Raw genomic sequence first — 21033 nt, 5'->3', positions numbered from 1 at the left:
TTCTTGTCTAATGTTTTCTCTCACCTCTTTGACAATGTATATAAAACAAATCAAAGCTACTTTATAAGCCTCTATATAAAACAAATAGGAATAACCTTGTCAGTTTGGCATAGACAATATCAGCATGCGGAGCCAATAGGAGGACATATGGGAGCATCTTCAACTCAAGGAATTGGTGGGTAACATGGTTTTTTCGTGCCTACCTATATCTAGGGTAGGAAATACTAAATTGATAGGATTATTTTTTTCTAAAAATAAAAAAAAAATAAAAAATTGAGAAACTAACTAAGGTACATCCTCAACTAAAAGGTCAGAAGAGCTAATTGATTTAGACCCACAATTATTCACTGGCAATCTAAACACAGAACCAATTAAGTATTGAAACACAGAACCAATTAAGTATTGAAGTTAGCAAGAAGTTTCCCATCCCGAATTGCTTAATAGCTGTAATAAATCGACCTGATTATTCCGAATAACCGCATGCACCACATCCAGCGTAAGATCGTTGGCTCCACTAAGCCTAATTAGTAAATATGCAAACATATAACGGGCAAAGATGGCGGAATATAAGATATGGGCGTGGGAAAAGATGTGCGATTCTAAGGACCACAAACCAGCCAACCTTACGCCACAAAGAAGTCATAGGCTTTCATAGTGATAAGGAGGTCCAGGAAAGAAAGCCAAAAGATAACTTGATTTTGATTCTTCTAGATTAACCACAATAAAGAATTAAAGATACCTACTGGATGAAAAAAAAAAAAAAAACCATCCCGCCACTATGGTGTAGGAAACACTAGATGCACAAGTCAATAAGAGCACCTGTAGGAGCATCTTTAGTACACATAGGGGGGATAGCGTGGTTTTTTCACATCCACCCCTGTGTTTGGGCATTTATTTTTCCTTTTGGGGAGAGGGGAGAAGAAACCTACTATATAGTGTGGCCTCTACACCCAAACATATCTAGAGTTGAAATGACCAACCCGCCCCCATGACAAATGAAAATCCCGCCACTGTTAATGCCTTTGTGTGTGTTCCATTGGTCTTCACGCTAGTGCAAAGACCACATTGTCTTCAAGGGAACTGTTTCCCTTTTTCTTTTTTTCTTTTTTTCTTTTCTTCTTTTAACGAGAAAACCAAAAGAAAATTGTTTTATTGTTATTACATATTTTTGGACATCCTATGTGTACTATGGCCAAAGTGTTTGACATCCAAAAAGTTTGAAAAGTTTACTTGAACCACCCTTGCATTTATCTTTATTACAACTAGTCTATGTCCGTTAGTCATTCACCATTTAATGATGATGTAATAAATAAAAAAAGTCCTAAATACCCAATATACCCTTTAAGGGTTGTGGATAGACCCTTATACCCATTAACTAAAACAAGGGAAGGGGCTTTCCCTTCATCTCTTGTTGAAGTTGTCTTCAACCTTTAAACACCAAAACAAAAGTGGAAAGATAGGGTTTGCTTGTGATGGTGGTACCTCCTTCCACTTTGATCGATTTTGCCCAAGACTACAGATGAAGCATTGCTATATCATACTCTATCAATTCCAACAAGAACCAATTGTAGACATCAATTGAACATATGATATTAAATCCCTGAAATCAAATCTGGCCGCTCACAGTGGCTAATCGAAGAAGCAGCAGCCAAACCTCAAACTCTTGGCGAATGAAGGATTGTCAAATACGACCAAAACCTTTTGAGGTGGTTGCCAGAAAAACATAACGAGAATCCAGAAATTAAAAATAAAAACCTTTCGTTGGGAAGGAGATTTGTAATGTATGGGAAGGAAGAAGAGAGAGATTGAAGATGATTATGGAAGAAAGTGATGAGTTGTTGCTTCTCCTCTACAACCAAAATCAATCATATCCTGTGAAACCTTAGAGCTGAATATACCCAAATTTTTTATACAATAGTGAAGGAATTGAGATAGAAGATGGCCGAAGGGATTCCCCTTCCACCCACTATTTAAATTCATTTGGATTTTTTTTTTTTAAAGTCAATACCTTTAAAGGGTAAGTTGATTATTTTAATTTTGCAAGTTCTAGTTTAATAACTCATTAAAGTAAAATGGTTTTATTTCTCATTCAACCATTAAAAATAGACTGACATAATCAGGTTTGATGGGAATTCAATTGAATCTGGCCATAATACCGGGTGTTGCTAGAATTTATTTGTTTTGATAAAAGTGTTTTTTTTGGGGGGGGGTTTAGAATGTGAAAGACGATGAGCATTCATGTCTTCTAAACATAAACTGAGGATGATCCATATACACTTTAAATACAACAATGAGTTAAGTAGGAATTTGGTATTGTTCACCATCTTACCGTTTCCTTTTGCGGATGAAGATGCAGCCATGGGTCTTCTTGGTTTTGATCAATAAAGTTGTTTGTAACAACAATGGAGATGGCTACGTTATCCATATACTCACTACGAAATAAGGAAACAATGTGCGTATTAAGGTGAAGAGGACCCTTTTAGTCTCCCAATATATATATATATATATATAACCACTCTCTAGTCAATTCTCATAATAATGACTTAGAGTGGTTAAAGAGATGGGAAAATTCGATTCTATCATAATCCCTTAAAACATAGAAAAGAGAGAGGTCGTGAATTCTCAAAATATAATCCATAAAAATAAAAATTTTAATAATTTAATTTATTTACATATTACAAATAAATCCAACAGAATGTTTTATTAGTATTACATGAAAGAAGAGGCATGTGAGATACTGAGAGACACGGTTTGGTTGGTCTAAAGATGCGGAGTGGGTGGACCCTACCACCGCTTCACGTACACATGACACACTTCAACAAGCTCAACCGACACCAATTTTCCCATTTTTTTTTTCTTTTACAGCTCCACACTTCAACTATATATGTCTCGTCTGTAGCGCACTTAAATGTCTCTCTCTCTCATCATTCATTCTCATCACAAGCAGTGGAGTAGTCCCATTTACACACTCCAGTTGTACATCCTCCCGACTGCTGAGCCCAGCGGCCCCATCTCCCACTCCTTTTTAAATTTCTCTCCACTCTACAAAACTTAAATAGAGCAGAAACAAAACCCTCTTCTAGTAACCCCCATCCCCCCCCCCCCCCCCCCTCTCTCTCTCTCTCTCTCTGTATCTGCATTGCTTTTTCATAAAATGTATCTAAATTTAGGGGATGGCACAAAGCGTGCCATCTTCTTCTTCTTCGCCGTCTCTTTAATCGCTGTTGTTAGTGCGGAGGATCCTTACAGGTTCTTCACCTGGAACGTTACTTATGGCGACATTTATCCTCTAGGTGTTCGCCAACAGGTTAGTATATCTTACAATTCCACTCAAGATCTCATCACAATCCCTCTCTCTCTCTCTAAATCTCTGTGCGGTCTCCTTCGAAATCACAATGCAGGGGATACTCATCAACGGCCAATTTCCCGGTCCAGATATCTACTCCGTCACAAATGACAATCTTATCATAAACGTCTACAACAGCCTCCCGGAGCCCTTCCTCCTCTCTTGGTCAGTGAATCTCTCTCTACTTGATAATTAGTATTGGGATTAAGGAATAAAATCTCTTAATAATGCGGAATCCTGACAAGAGAATGAGTGGATGGAAGGAATACACAACTTTTCCACCCACTATACCTCACTTTCCAATTTTCCATGTTACCTGTCGTTAATCGTCTTCTCATAGTCGTACTTGGGGACTTGGATCGATCATGTCCAGCTGTGTTTAAGATCTTTGTTTTTTTTTTCTTTCAAAAACTTTTCCGGGAAAAGAAATTCTGTTATTTTTTATTTTTTATTTTTAATTTCTCTTTTCCCGCTAAGATTTGAGTAATGTCAGATGCTTAGATCCGTGGCATTGGCTTTTTGTGGACTTTTATACCTTAATGCCATTTACTTTATTTTCGTTGGGCGGTGTAGTGTTAAACAGAACCCTACAGTAAAGTATACGTAATACGTGGGCCCCAGTAGAAAACAAAATGTATACGTGATGGTATACTAGTCTGACGTCACTAAGATGGGTATAGGCCTGCTGTTTCGTGATCCGGTCAGTCTGAGCTTTGTTGTTCTAGTCCTGTCTTCGATGAGAGGGTCAGAAGTCAGATACTGATTGTCGTGCCCAACCTGTGAACCTCATCCTCTGATCTAAATGGCAGCGTGGCCTCTAGGGCGAATAGGAGCGCACGCACACGAAACTACCTAAGCATCAATAGGGGTGGATACTTGAAATATTTTTTTTTTATTTATTTCTTTACAGCCAAACATTGCATTAGCTTAAGCTATGCATTCAAGTGTGATCCATTATCCATGTGCCGCACATATCTTTCTACCAACCTAACAGATTTCTTATTCCGGTTTTTTCAAAAAAGGTCACATGCTTAAGGGCATGTTTTTTGTATGGCACTGTAGGATCTATGTAGAACCACATCACCCCGATCAACCGAAACCTTGATTTTTGGTCCCACTCTATTTTCTTTATTTTTCTTTTGAGAAATATGGGTCCCGGTAGGATTTGGTAACTTCTCGTGTTCTCTCTTTTTCTCTCTTTTTCTCTCTTTTGGGTTATTACTTATTAGCGGGGTTTTTCCTGTGAGCCCGCCTTGAAGGTGGAATGGGATTGAATAAAGGATAGGCGAAAAAATAATGTCGGCGGGTGTTTATGATGGAATAAAGCAACTCATTTGATCACGGGTTCATTATTTTTCTTTTTTATTATGTTGGTAAATATTTTCTGCCCATGGGCTCGCACGCCGAGATAAAGGCGTGGTGGTCATTGTCCATTAAAATGAAAAATAACATACTGGTTTGGCAGGTTCTCTCCAAAAGTCCCCTGGACAATAGGGTGATTCATGGCTGGGAATACTTCAACACACGTCTCAAGGTCACTCAATCACCCTAGTTGTGAGATCACTCTGTGGTCCATGGGTTTTATGGAATTCTCTCCATAGATCCTATGGATCATAGAGTCATTCCACGACTAGGAGGACCTGAGCACACGTCTTAAAGTCACCCTAGCTGTGAGATCACTCTATGGTCCATGGGCTCTATGGAATCCTCTCCATAGGTCCCATGGACCATAGAGTGATTCCATGGTTGGGAGGACCTGAGCACTATGATCACCCCACAAGCCACCCCAGCTATGAAATCACTCTATACTCCATGAACTCTATGAAGATGAATGAAAATATGAAATGTTCAAATACAACATGTGTGAAATAACTATGTTGTCTTTTATGTGTATTAAAGATGTTTCTCTCTCTCTCTTCAATTCTTTATCTGAAAACAGTTGTAAGGAGAAAGAAAGATACCGGTTTGTAGGAAAAGATCATACTGCCCGATTGCATGTACTGAAAATACCTGCATGTCCTCACATTGGTCTGTACACCGTCACAGTGACAGCACAACCGGGTATCATTTCCTTGCCCAAAGTTTTAATAAATAAAAGTGAAACTTTCCAGTTGGGTCCGCCGTTTGTTGTATCTGTAAAGTCTGTAAAGACTAAAATATAACGACAATACGTTACCATCAGAAATTCACTAGTGAAAATGGCTGACGAGATCAGTGTGGAAGGAGGAGGGACTCGGGACACGGGTAATCTGCCACAGACAAGATAGTACTGTGATAATTTTGAACTGTGGTGGCGTTCCAAACTTTAATGGATTCGTTTATCTGATTGTACGTGATTTTGGGTTTGTAAACAAAACAGGAACGGAGTTTTGCAGAGGAGGAATTCATGGGAAGACGGTGTTTACGGAACAAACTGTCCTATCCCGCCGGGAAGGAACTTCACATACATATTGCAGGTGAAGGACCAGATTGGTAGCTTCTTCTACTTCCCCTCCCTCGCCTTACACAAGGCTGCCGGTGGATTTGGTGGTATCAGGATCCTCAGCCGTCCCCTTATTCCGGTACCTTTCCCTGATCCCGCCGGCGATTACACTGTCCTCATTGGAGATTGGTACAAGGCTAACCACACGGTAATTCTTAAACCAACTGTTTTTTTGAATGTTTTGTGGGTCAATATTGAAAACAATTAGAAATTATCCCCTATCATGGTTTTGGTTTGAGGTATTGATATCATATCGGTGATCTGTATCGGTTTCATAACTATTAAATCAGTCCAATGGTAAGGAATGGTCTGGTCTCCTAAGCACCCCCGTCCTGATCAGTCCATAGTTACTTGGACGAGTGCCGTGTGTTCAAATTTTAAGAGAAAGCATGGAAAACAAAACGCTAAGAGCCATTGGATCATTGCCTGTGCACGTGGTGCTCGCCCAATAATTATGGACAAGACCTGAACGATGGACACTCAAGAGCCAAACTGACTTGTGGTAAAACTATTTAAAAAAATGTATTTTTAAGAGATCAGGGTTATTTCAGTCAATAAGGGTGATTCAATATCATATCGGTTTTTGGATGACCGATACCCGGTCCGTTTCCGTGCGCTCAAACCATACCCGTGCTGGAATCTGGATACGGTGGAACGAAGAATTCCATTTCCCTCCAATCAAGGGAAGAGATAAAAACAAGGAAAAGGACTGGAGAAAGGAGGATCACATGCTTCTGTCGGTGAGTGGTGGCCGTCCAAATGGTTAGTTTTGACTTGACCATTATACAATCGAGTCCGTCCATCATAAAAGTGCGTCGGCAGGAGTTGTTATCACGGTATCCAGCTCATTGCCCTTTTCTGTATCCACGTGGTATGTTTGTGGCCATTAAATCAGGACAAGGGGCCCTGGGCCCTGTAACACCTGTTACCACAGTAAAACTCACAACAGTCCAAGACTCCAAGTTCCACAAGGATGATGGGGCCCGCCTAATCAGTAGCCAACCCCATGTGCACGTCACATGGATGGAATGCGGGCCGGGTCAACCCGCTTATATGCCAACCGGATTACTTGAACTTCAATGTGTTCATTGCCAGACATTAACAATGGGATTGTTGAATCATGGTCACTTATCTACTCTGCTCTTTTGATTTTTTTTGTCGGCTTCACAAAATATATTTATCTTCTAGGAGACTATTCCCTAAAAAGCAGTGTGGCCCTGCACCAGCATGAGATTAATAGAAGTATTACCACAATCATTAATATGGGTGGAATTTCCACATTTCAGGAGAGGCAGGACAATCATTTCCCCACCCCCCAGGGTCTAGGCACAAGGCCACACTTTAGGCTTCTTTTTCGTTATATATTCTTCAAAAAGTCGTTATATTTATCAAAACTTTATGGGTTAAGAGTGTTGCATTGATAATAAATGTGACAAACATGGATAGTTAATATAAAGATGGTGATGAGTTATGTTATTTGTCTATGTTTCAGACCCTGAAGAAGGTCTTGGATGCTGGTCATAGGATACCTTTTCCTGATGGGATCCTCATCAACGGTCGTGGATCTAATGGTGTATCTTTCACGGTGGTACAAGGTAGTGCTGAATTCTTAATACTACATCGATCACATTATTGTTTTCCACATATATATAAGGTGTGAACTGTGAACTGTAAAGTAGTCCAATTTGGATTTGGGCAGATTGAATTTGAGATTCCTGCCCATGTCCAAGTTGCCTGGCCCTGTTTGTTTGGTTAGAAAATGTAATAAATGAAAGGACAACAAGGTTTAAGATGCCATCATTGCATTTGGATGGGCGTTTGTGATTAATGAATGGCATTTTGCAGCTCCATCATATAGTGGAGAGTCATGATGACCTTAGAGATTCATGGGTAAGTCCTTCACCATGCATGGAGAAAAACTTTCACTTAAGGCTATGTTTGGATACCAAGAAAAGAAAAGAAACAACATAATAATGTGTATATCTCTCCTCAAATTCAAAATTTTTGAATTTCTTTTCACTAAATTTTGTCGTGTTTGGAAAGAAAACTCTTAAGTACTATTTTTTTTCCCTTCTTTTTAAGATAACTTTAATTTTATTTATTTATTATTATTATTTTTATTGTTGGACAAAGTTTTCCTTCCCTGAGCATTGAAACACAGTCAAGATGTGACCCTCCTATCTCCCCTCTAATCTCCCCCCTAACGTGCCAGGTCACTGTGGCCTCAGGAAAACTTGGTCCTTAATTTATTATTTATTAACGAACAAACAACAAGAAATTATGAATAGGAGAAATTTTTCTTCACCATGGGTTTAAAAAGAATCTACTACTGCGATCTCATAATGACTCCCCCTATTTGACAGATCTTAAAAGTGCCCTTGGCATTGCTCTCGAAGTCAACATCAAAGTGTCGGAACCCATAAATAGTGGAAAAAAAAAAAACTTGGCCTATGAGAATAAGTAGAATATATTCCTATGTACCGAGAATCCCTTAACCAACCCCCCTTTTTTGGCTGTCAAATGGGACTTTGGGAATAGTGAAAGGCATTTTGAACCTGTATTTAGTGGTGGTAGAGTAATTAAGACCCTCCATCAGTGGATGAAAGAAAATTTCACCTATTCTTATTGTTCTTTTCTTTTCATTCATTGGATTAAGTTTTTCTTCACCCATTTGTGATTTGATCCACTGATTGGACTCTATGAAAGTTGAATGCCATTGTTATCTCCCATCCACTCTCTCCCAATCTAATCAGAGAGTCGGAGAGCATGGTTAAGAGATTCTCTCTTCACCAAGGGTGAAAAGAAACAGGGTCTGATCTTACAAGACAAACATCCAATTTCAGATAGTCAAATAACCTAGTTACCCAGCTTATTTGCTAGCATAGGACCTTAGTACTTAGCCTTGGCTAAGATCCTGGTACAATTTTGGATTGTACCATTGCCAACCTTTGTGAAGGTCATTAGGCATCGCTGCATGATCAAGAACAGATGTTAAACATGGTTAGGATCATACAATTCTATCAACCTGTTCCATTTTGCCTCATCTAGCTGAGATTTTCCGAACTTGCTGGTGCTGAGCTTCTTTCCTTTTATTTTCATTTCTCCTACTCTGTTTTTGCACGGATCCATGTAGCCGACCCCATTAAGTTGGGATAAGGCTGAGTTTGTTGTTGTTTGTAAAGTCATTTAAGCAAATAGGAATGCAACAAAGAACCAGCATATAGCTCTCCAACTGGTCTAATGTAATTTTGACAAAGTACAAAACATAGTGGTCATGCATTTTTTTCATTTTGTTGTGCAGGAAAAACTTACAGGTTCAGGATTTCAAATGTGGGGTTGGAGAATTCACTAAACTTCAGGATCCAGGGCCACACTTTGAAGCTGGTGGAAGTTGAGGGAACACACACTCTGCAGACCACCTTCTCCTCCTTGGATGTCCATGTCGGACAGTCCTACTCTGTTCTTGTGACTGCTGATCAGCCCGCTCAAGACTACTACATTGCTGTCTCCACTCGTTTCACCACTAAGATCCTCACTAGTACTGCCATTCTCCGTTACAGCAATTCCGCTGGTCCCGTGAAGGGCCCACCCCCAGGTGGACCTACCACCCAAATCGACTGGTCCCTCAACCAAGCTCGCTCTATCAGGTAATAGTAATGACTAATAAGCCATCTCATTGATGATGACTTTTGGGAACCTGGTAAAGTTAAACACTGGTCTTATAAATTTGTGGCTTGATCAATGCTAAGTAGTATTTTTCCATGTATGATTCAGGACTAATCTCACAGCAAGTGGACCAAGGCCAAACCCTCAAGGCTCATACCACTATGGCCTCGTCAACACTACACGAACCATCATTCTTGCCAACTCTGCTGGTCCTGTCAACGGGAAGCAGAGATATGGAGTCAATAGTGTGTCCTTTGTCCCTGCTGACACACCCCTAAAGATTGCTGATCACTTCAAGATTGGAGGTGTATTTCGCCTTGGTAGCATCTCCGATAAACCAACTGGCGGAGGATTGTACTTGGACACATCAGTTATGGCTGCTGATTTCCGAGCATACATTGAAATTGTGTTCCAGAACAAGGAGAACATCATCCAGAGTTGGCACTTTGATGGTTACTCATTCTTCGTTGTTGGGTACGTAAGGATCCTGATAAGGGGCATTAGTGTAGTGTAGTTTTGATTAGATCACATGGGGATGGATCAATTTTTAGGCATTGCTGTGGGCTCTGCTTATTATTCAGTTTCCCTCTTGGTTTGTGTAATTGTGTTGCAGAATGGATGGAGGGCAGTGGACTCCGGCTAGTAGGCTGCGGTACAATCTCAGGGATGGAGTTGCTCGCTGCACCATCCAGGTGAGAGATAAAATTGGCTTTCTTAGACACAATTTGAACCAAACATAAAACAGAGACTGATAAACCTTGGTCCCATATATTTAGCAAAAATGAACTCAAGAGCTTATTTGATATAACAAACAAACAAGTTGATACAAACCTTGAAAGAACTCGACCCTATAAACTGGCTTATAAGGTGAGGAAATTCAAGACCATATCAATCCACTTTCTTTCATAACCAATGTGGGATCAACCCCCCTATGATTGTTATGGGATCGTAAGAGCTGTTTGGTTGACAAGTTGGCGAGTAATCTTTAATTTTCAAAGCGTAATATATATGATGTAATATGCATTAAACCTTTGATTGATATGGATATGGCTGATGTAATTGCAGGTATATCCTAATTCATGGACGGCTATTTATGTTGCACTTGATAATGTGGGAATGTGGAACTTGAGGTCAGAGTTCTGGGCAAGACAGTACCTTGGGCAACAATTTTATATGCGTGTCTACTCACCTGTGGAGTCTATTAGGGACGAGTACCCTATCCCAAGGAATGCACTTACGTGTGGCAGGGCCAGTGGGCGACGCACTCGACCACTCTGATGAACCAGGGATATGTAGAACTTGGTAGGTAAAAACTTTCTTGGATAAGCTAAAACACTCCCCCACTCCCCCACTGCACTCAAATATCTTATTTTCGTGTGGTTTACTCGGCTCAAGTGGAGATGGAGAGAATCACCCACGCCATTAGAGGTATAAATGACCCCAACTCGAGGTCACATTCTTTTTCTGCCATAAAGTAATGTTGTAGTATCATGTCCTTTGTGACACTATTATTTAAAATATTCATTATTGGAAGAACTTGTTACTCCTAAGATTTATATAGCTTTGAAGTCATTTTAAGGCACTTTACTATGCATTCCCATTCTCAAAACACAAAATGCATTCTTAACTGAGAATGTGAACACTGTTTGGATATGTGATTCAGGATGAAAGAAACTAAATTATTGTCTTCTTATTACGAGTGCATGTGATCATACGATAACGCTGCAGCTTGTGTTGATTTGCTACATTAACATCTTGCGAAACGGCACAAGTATATCTGTGATGGTAGCGATGGTAAAACTGACTACTTCTTGATACCATATTGCAATGGTTTATGATGGCCTATCAATATTCATTATTTATTATAAGAATAAATGTCCATTGGTTTAGGTTGCTTACTATTATACTGTGTACCTATCAAGATTACATCTTGGTGTTAAATTATTTTTAATGGGTAATCTGCCGACTATGCCTAAATTCTTCTTCCATAGATATTTTTTATTCGATACTTTCAAAGGCAAAATACCTTAATACTTTCACTACTACTTTTGCAATTTAATAATAATGGTCATTTGGACTATTTTAATGAAGCTTACTACTTAATATGTAATCTACCTAATAGGGTCATTGGTTTATATAGCCTAAAATCTTCGTCCATATATATTTCCTACTCTCTACTATCAGAAACAAATACCTTAATGCTTCCACTACTACTTTACCAATTTCATAATAAGGATCATCTGGTACATAAAATGAAATATGTTATTAAGAGAATACTCGTTGATCATCTTTTGAACACTACACATACGTGGGTTGTCCAAATGGTTAGAGCGAATTGAGGATTGTGTGGATAGGCACACGATCTTAGGTTCAATTCAGACCGTGGCAATGGGTTGCTGCGTTAGTCTCTCCAACGATTAGTCGAAGTGCTCACTGAGTTGTTAGGATTTTGAATTTAAATTGATTTACAAATTCCTGAGGAAAATAATAATTTCTCACCATAAACACCCACATCAAACTTCTATCATTGTAAATACAGTTTTATGAAAAGAAAGAACAAATGGATTTTTTTTCCTTTTTCTGGTAAATATAAACAAAAAGATGTTACATAGATTCATCTTACTCAATTGCTGCATTTCCTGCATCAAGATCTCCATCAGAGAAAATATCCCAATGTCCATCACACCTGTTAAAAATTCTATATCCCTAAAAATTCTTCACCTTATGAGCATTCCTTGTTAAAAAGCAATCACCAGCCCTCAACTCATAAGCCCCCACACCTCCCCTTTATTAACCCTCTCACTTCTTATGTTCATTGAAGCTATCAAACTTTCGCTATCAAAAAAAAAAAGAAAGAAAGTTTATCATAATCCTGACCACATTTTTGTACAGGTTCTGCAAACAATATGCTTCTTTTAATCACAGAGCATCTTCATATAAACAAGAACAAACAAAGAGAAAAATATAAACAAGAAAATGAGAGATTGCTAGCAAGAGAGAAGTGGAACTGTGGCTCCTTGGTTGATCTACCTTCCACCATACTTACTTCATCACTACACTCTAGATTTATTGCGTTGATGAGTGTTCTAATGGACGAAAACCATTGGATGGAGAAAGTAGTTTTATCATTAACACTTGGATTGAAGAAACCAATAGGGGATACTTAGAAAGGGAAGGCGACACGGAGAGAGATTTAAAAAACACGAATATACTTCCCCTTCTAAGCTTCTTGGCACAAAACCTCTATTTCTGGTACAATTTCTCCTCTACATCCACTCTTTTCCAACAAAATTACGATTTTTAATGGGGTGAAAACAAATGAAAGGGGTTTTAGCATTTACACTTCGATTGAAGAAACCAGTCAAGAGATACATAGAAAGGGAAGGGAAAAAATGAGAGAGATTTGATAACACGCACACACAACTAATGGCTTCCCCTTTTTAAGTTTATTGATGCACAATCTTTTGTTATTCCTAACACTATTTTCTTCTTTCACACAAAAAAGAAACACTATTTTCTTCTCCTAAATCAATGTTTTCTCTTGCAACATTGAGTTCTTTGGCTGCAATCCATTCGATTGTTGCCTTGTAGTTCTACTGCACAGTGAAATATTAAGATTCGGCTCATCTCCAACTACTAATGCTCCAATGAGTGTCCAATGACTTACCCATGCACGACACGTGTTTACTGACGAATCCAACTGTTGTCTATGAATGACCCATCTCTTTGCTGCTGAACGATTGCAGACTATGAGACAAACCCGATCCAGCAAGCATTAACGGACTCTTTCCCTCTATTTTCCTCTTTCCCTCTTCAAATCAATTGAAACCCTAACTTTACAAATGCGTTGAGTAGGTTCAACTGTAAGATTTCCAATTAGGTGGGCTAGCATAGTCAAAGATTTGTTTTCAAAACCGATTTAGTGGTGTTGACTACAGATGGAGTAAGCCAAAATAATCCAATATTATTGGTAAGTGATCTCTATGGAGATATTGGATTCTGTTAACACACCTTAATGGTATGAAATATTTATTACTTTGTGTGGACCTAAGGTATTGTTTCCTTAATGGGGAGGAAACCCTAATTTCTTTGCAGGGTTTGTCCCTACCCTCACCCTTATATATAGTTATCACTAACCCATTAAGTGAGGCTAACGATCTAAAGCAAAAGGGAAAGAGGGTAGATCATACCAACATTGATCATGTTGTACAAGAAGCATACCAGAAGACATTGAGGAGCTGTAATTCTTCAGTCATGGATTCAAGTATGTCTAAAACCTGACTATGTATTCGTTATTGCATGTTTATCTGATCTTCATGTGATGTATTGCAAGTATGTTTTCTATCAATGGTATCAAAGCGGATTCATGGTGACAATAGGCTGTAATTTTTTTTTAAAACTTTATTATCTGTACTGATAGCTGATTCAATTTAAAATAATGGTTATTATGTACATTGGCCGTAACCATGGCTGATATCCTCCAAAATTGCTTCTCATACCTGTGACTCTAGGCTTCTAGAAAGTCACAGAGATCAATTAGATTGGAATTAATTAAAAAAAAAAATTCGTAGTCATGGCTGCAAACGTTTAATTGCATGTATGCCCATCAACGTTAGGAGGTCAGAATCTCTCTTGAGATCCAAGGGTTATTCCCGACATTGAACTCTGACGTATTGGTCACCGGGATCAAATTGGTCTTTTCAATGGGAAAGTTTCCAGACCTGCTGTAGCTCATAGTGGCCGGAATCGGCAGCGTTTAACCCCTGAAACCTCAAACATTATCCCCTTATACTTTGAATAACGGGTCGTTTTTTCGACGTCTGTTATGGGGGATTTGTTCACCGGAGCCAAACCTTTGTTCGTCAAATTCTAAGGGTCATCGACTCTCTGTTTTGGCCGCTCTATGCAGTGTTGATTCGACTTGCAAGGGCGGCGGAAATCTATTTAAAGAAGAGAATATAAGAAAATTAATAAATTAATAAATAAATAAAGTTAAAAGAGGGTTTTATTATACTATTATTGTTGAGGCTGACAGATCATTATTATGTCTCAAGTCTCAATCTTATTATGCTTGTATCCTAAGCCACCCCTCCTTTTCTTAAGGTTAATTAAAATAAAATGAAATGGGTTTTCTTTATGGGCCATTTCTCGGTCACTTTGCTAAACAACATTGGTTTTTATTTTGACTTAGACATTTTATAATAAAATAGTTTATTATAGTCTTAACTAGTTTGGTACATAATAAAACCATAAAGTTTAATAATTTATGATTTTACTTCTCGTGACTTTTGGTTTAGTCATAACTCATTAGCCTATTATATGATTTTGTTATTGCATATTATTTCTTGTGCTATTTTGTTCAGTCACTATAGAAAAATGTTATGCAACCCAAGATGTCATATTTTGTCATGACATGGAAATATTAAGCATATGATATTTTTCCCTGTTTATTACATACAAATACCCTTGATGTTATAGTACTGTTATTTTGATACTCTTATATATTAAATCTCTTCTGACACTAAACACCTTTGTTCCTCCATATCTATTATAGAAATCATATGCCTCTTACTCAGAATTAAACACCATACCAACATGAGGCTTGCTCTCATCATGTGCAGTTATTGAATCTTCTAATTTTTTTTAGCCAAAATATTGAGTAATTGAAGTAACAATTAATCAAAGTAAATGATTGAAAATCTACACCTCATGTGATTACATTCATAGAATAAAAAATCAGTAATATTTATCACCTTTATTATAGATATGTACAGTTAGCAGATTATAGTCATGGGAATTTCTCTCCTCTCGCCCCCACTTTTATTACAGCTAGTAGATTATATCATCCATGTTCTATAGTGGCTAAAGGATGTAGAGCAACTTTCATTTTTTAAGTTTCACATAGAGACTTGATCAAGATAATCCCACATAGTAAATGTCAAAATGGAAAAGAAGAAACAGAGCCTTAACCCGGAAGGAAGAATAGTGTGAGAACACTCTACAGTATAATCGAAGAAAAAAAAGTATGAAGGGGTCCTTTTTAAACATACCGACAGAGGTAAGGATGAATTATCCAAGATTTTATGAGCATCCATAATTCAGAAGCATATGAAATAAACAATTTGTGAAGTGTGTACCACTAAAGTTATCTGGACTGAACCAAATGGAAGACATGAATCAGTTTGCTGCAACATGTGGACAAAGGAAAATGACATGCACTATAGACTCAACCCAAAATAATAATAATAACTTTTGATTGACATTAAGATTCCAAAATATTTTCATAGGCATATGGCCAGCTGAACATGAACCCAAGCTTTTAGTTAGCCAATTTATTACAACCAACTTTTGATACATGATGAGGAGATCTTATGCTGAAGTCTCTAGATCAATTTGCATGCCATACCAATCAGTATTCTATTTTCCCCACACTAACAATATATATATATATATATATATATTTTTTTTTTGGTACTCCCACCCACATCAGATACCTCTTAGAAAATCAATCTTCAAATTTATGGCACTTTGAAAAGAGACAAATCATGCAATTAAATGGAAAAGATTTTAGAGGTTTGAAGCAGAACAACCTTCGTTTTTATAGTTTCACATAGAGAATTGATCAAGATAACCCCACATAGAAGGGGGCATTTTCAGAGAAGAAACAAAGCATTAACCTGCAAGGAAGAATAGTATGAGAATACTCTACAGTATCATAAGAAAAAAAGCATGAACGGGGCAGTTTCAGAGAAGAAACAACAATACCCAGCTTATAAAGGTTCAACTATAGCCTTTTTAACCCAGTCCTTTTAACCCACTCAAGCTTTGCAACTCCAATCCTTTTAACACTCTCAATCTTGTTATCCTTCTAAAGGAAATTTGAAAAATAGAACAGTTCACGAAACCTAGATCTACCATCAATTCTGAAATCATCCATATGTGAGGGGGAGAGAGAGAGAGAGAGAGAGAGATGAAGCATACCTCAATTCAGCAGCAAGGAGATGGGTTTTCAAATGGTTTAAGAGGGATAGGATGTTGAACCTACTCAATGCATCTGTGAAGTTAGGGTTTCAAATAATTTGAACAGAGAAATAGAGGGAAAGAGTCTATTAATGCTTGTTGGATCAGGTTGTCTTGTAGTCTGAAGAGAGAGAGAGAGAGAGAGAGAGAGAGATGAAGCATATCTCAATTCAGCAGCAAGGAGATGGGTTTTCAAATGGTTTAAGAGGGATAGGATGTTGAACCTACTCAATGCATCTGTGAAGTTAGGGTTTCAAATGATTTGAAGAGAGAAATAGAGGGAAAGAGTTTATTAATGCTTGTTGGATCAGGTTGTCTTGTAGTCTGAAATTGTTCAGCAGCAAGGAAATTGGTTATTCATAAATAGCCATTGGATTCGTCGAAGAGCACGTGTAGATTGGTTATTCATAGATAGCCATTGGATTCGTCGGAGAACACGTGTCGTGCATTAACAAGTCATTGGACGCTTGTTGGAGCGTCAATCATTGTAGATGAGTCGGATAAAAAACATTACAACAAATAGAGAGATGGCAAGGCTTAGCTATGTGTCTGACAACAATGGCTTATCGACATCATTTTATTTCTTGCCAAGAATGGCTTGGTGACAACAATGGCATCTTTTTAGTGCAAAAGAAAATGCTTAATTATTAAAAACATTTTTACATCCAAATTTGTAGCCTAGGTGGAGGTTATTAGTACATAGGGTTTGTTCAAGTTCGAAAAAAATCTATGCGGAACAAGAGGATCATTTTGGGTCGAACCAACAACCAGATCATGTAATTACTATCAATGTATATAGAAATGCACTCAGAGCTTCAAATACATAAACTTCGTAAAAACAGGTTGAAGCTAATAAAATATAGATACAAAAGGAATTTCAAAAGAAACAATTTTAGACAAAGTCAGTAGAACAAAGGGTGCTCCTGCGCTCTAGTGAGGCAGGCCAAAACATAATAGAAATACCAAAGTCAGAACAACATAAATTTGAAGTTCAAGAGAAGCAAAAATTTCAACCAAAATTAGACTAGTCACAAGGATAGAAAAGAGACAAATCAAAGGTGATCGAGAAAATGGTAAACCAATGTGATTATGACATTGTAGGTGCTTGCAATGGGATAGATGTCACTTCCCTCACAATAATAGGTGGCATAGCCCATTGGAGAATTCCCCCTCCCTTTTTGATCCATTTCTTTAGCCTTTGGAAGCAAAGTAAATGCCTAATGCGGCAATAAATACTAAATGTTCATCTTTACAAACAATATAGACTTGAGCCAGAGTATTAAGAGAAGGAAAAGGCTAGGCTTGCTAGCAGATTACCTAGGAATAAGGTATGCTAGCATTTAGTGGCCATTAGTTGATAACGTAGTAATATTTGCCATTGGATGATAAATGGCAATAAACATAATGGTATGGAATACATAATACATGTCAGTTGTAGCAAACAATGTACTACTTTTTGTCCCCTACTTTTTACTACGAAATCTGCTATATTTGTCCCTACTTTTTAGTGTTAAACCCACCTTCTCTCTCTCTCTCTCTCTCTCTCAAGAAATCTCAATAGAGACTGGAAACATTTCCAAAGAAGCCAATGTAGCTTTACAAGCTTCTGATGTGTTCAGTATGTTTGACATCTTTAGCAATCCAATAAAAAAAAAGACTCATCATGGAAGTCCCAAGGTCCATATTGATCTTCTACATGAATAGGGGTTACACAGAGAACTCCATTGAAATAACCAGAGGAGGAGTTCCCCCCCCCCCCCCAATCCGTGGACCACCTTTCCAATTTAATAAAAACTAAATTCTTTCAGTTCAAGTTTGATTGCTGTCTATATGGTTGCAAAACTAGAGATATTTAACCAGTGCTCCCAAAGCTATACCATCCTAGAGCTAGCAGCTCCTGATGCATTTCTACTTGGAAAGCTAACCTCCTCTCTTTTGCAGGAAGATCTGTCTTTCTTCAATCAGTCTTATCTTCCATTCCGGCTTATCTAATGTCTTGCTTTGCTTTTAGGTTATATACAAGAAACTTGATTCAGGAGTCGTTGCTTGGAGCAATGGCAAAGGGCACTTTCCACCTGCGCAATGGTGCGGGTTTGAGTCTTGGGAACCAGCCTCTCCGTAAAGGGGGTAAGGTTGTCTACCTATATACCCTCCCAGAACCCTACTTAAGTGCGGGAAGCCTTTGTGCACTAGGTAACAACCTTTTTTTTTTTTTTTTTTTACAAGAAACTTGATTCAATCTAAGCGAGATTTTGGAATGTGATGAGAATGAGAAGAGGAAAGCTCATCTAATTGATAGGCATAAAATATGCACACCTAAATTCCTTGGTGGTTTGGGATTCAGAGACTCTGAAACCACAAATAGGACTTTGTTACTCAAGCTTGGATGGAGATTGATCACTGAAGATAAGTCCCTTGGGGTACAAGTTCTAACTCACAAATACTTCCCCAATAGATCTATTTTCCATCCAAATACTCTTAAGAAAAGAGGTTCAATCACCTGGAACAGTATTGTAAGTATCCTCCTCATCCTCAACAAAATGATATTTCGTAAAATTGGCAATGGTCGGGATACTGATTTGTGGAATGATCCATGGATCCCAAACTCAGGTAGTTTACAATGCTTGCTTTTACCCTCCTCCTCTCCCCCCCCCCCCAATTTAATAAAGTTCATGATGTTCTTATAGGATTTATTTTCCTTATTTGTCCCAATTGACCATTGATTGGGTTCCATTATGGAAATCCAATATTTGATTTGATTGCCAATCATCTTGAATTCTATTAAGGATACCTACCATATTAGTTTGGTTGCAAATAGGGAAGACTTGCTCTCTAATTGATTGGCCTACCTTAATGGGAGATAAGCATTATGTTATTAAAGGAGACTAGGTCCCCCCTTGTATGGTTACGTACTAATCTCACCCATTAGAGAAGTGCATTGAGAAAATATTAAGGGCAAAAACTTACCTCCATTGAAGAAGAAGAAGGTTGCTCATTCATGCAAGGACGGCATCAATGACTACGTCAAGCTCCGCTAGAAACAACACGCCATCGACGGTGAATGGTATGTCGTTTCCCCTCTTGTATTGAAATGGTTCATAGTGTATTAGAAAGATCCTTATTATGATTCAGGAATTATTATGTTATAAATTCTCTTTTCTTCCTTTAAATTTTGTCAATAATATTATACAACTCCCTCTAAATTCTAGGAATGATTCATGATGGTGCCACCTATAAAAAAAAAGGGGTACTCACTACTAAATTGGCTACTAAAATTATGAAATGTGGTGAGAAATATGACAAATTGGAAATTCAAACAATGTCTACATGCTCACATCTATGCTCACACTGTTGGCGATTTTATTGGAAACTCTAAACACATCCGAAAATTAAGACTTTTTCTGGAGACTGGCTAATGGAGGAATCCCTACAAAGGACTTGTTGGGAAAATGGAAGTCTCTCGACTCCTTTTGTGGTTTCTTCCAAAATCATCATGAGTCGGTCAGGCATACTTTCATCTCTTGTGATTTCACCAAGAGAATTTAGCTTTGCCCACTAGGTTTAAGATCTGTGAATCTCTTGGCACCCTATTTCAAACACCTTATCATCTATTTGTTTATTTTTGCTTCAATCCTTTAAAGTGACTTTAGCAATGTTCTTAGTTTAACAAAACTAAACAAATCCTTTCTCTATACTAAACCCTTTTACTTGGTTCTTAAACACTCTCATTCCGTTAATCATGAAATACCTACTATAACCGAATCCAAGCTCACATGCATCCCTTCTAATGCTCTTCAACCATTGGTTTGTATTGCTGCTCATAACCTCTATAAAAATATTTCAGCTTGATTTTATTGTATTATTGTCAACGGGAAATGTGTATCATTGACTACTAACTATCTCACGGCAAGAAAGGTTTTCGAAGCAATCACAAGGAGCTTTTTATATGGCTTGAAGCAGGCACAGACTAAAGGACAGAGGAAGCTAGAAGTCTGGAGTGATTCTGAGGAATTACATTATCTAATTTTTTACAAAAGTACCACTTTGTGGCCTTTAATCATTTTACCCCGCTTTTTGGAAGTTCACGACATCATGCTCAACACTAATTTTTGGTTTAGGCCTACTAACGAAGTGGTCCTTTCTCTCAAGTGCATAGCTTTAAATCTAGGAACAATAAAACTAACAAAACCTTAGATGGATGTGATATAATTATAAACTCTATCCTTTCTTAATGCTTTCTCTTTTTAATTTTTATTTAAAAAAAAAAAAAGTGAAGAAGAGATATCAACAAACTTGGGAATTATATTGGTTTTCTGTTGGAGAAAATCAATGCATGGATTGGACGTCTCTTTTTAGTTTCAAGCTCACCTCAAAATTAGGGGCGGAAAGGGAGATAAGAGATATGAGGGGTAGGGAGGCAACGGGTCGAAGATTTGTGGGGATGAGTGCATGGGTTGGGAAGGGAAGTTGCAGGGGTGGTATGCATCGGGGAAGGGGGTTGCAAGTTGGGGGGGGGGGG

At 38.0% G+C, this 21033-nt stretch overlaps 1 protein-coding gene across 1 annotated transcript; it reads left to right on the top strand.

Moving 5' to 3' along the window:
• The first annotated feature begins 3083 nt into the window (after positions 1 to 3083).
• Positions 3084 to 11044, top strand: LOC122089873 (L-ascorbate oxidase homolog). The gene is made up of 8 exons (XM_042659617.1): positions 3084 to 3307; positions 3402 to 3511; positions 5706 to 5976; positions 7321 to 7423; positions 9130 to 9475; positions 9603 to 9968; positions 10108 to 10186; positions 10560 to 11044. Exons 1-8 carry the CDS (start codon positions 3155 to 3157, stop codon positions 10770 to 10772), a joined length of 1641 nt encoding a protein of 546 aa, XP_042515551.1. The 5' UTR covers positions 3084 to 3154; the 3' UTR covers positions 10773 to 11044.
• The last annotated feature ends 9989 nt before the right edge of the window (positions 11045 to 21033 follow it).

The sequence above is a fragment of the Macadamia integrifolia genome, chromosome 9, assembly GCF_013358625.1.
Source record: "Macadamia integrifolia cultivar HAES 741 chromosome 9, SCU_Mint_v3, whole genome shotgun sequence".
Taxonomy (NCBI): Eukaryota; Viridiplantae; Streptophyta; class Magnoliopsida; order Proteales; family Proteaceae; genus Macadamia; species Macadamia integrifolia.
This window is presented reverse-complemented; position numbering and strand designations above follow the sequence as displayed.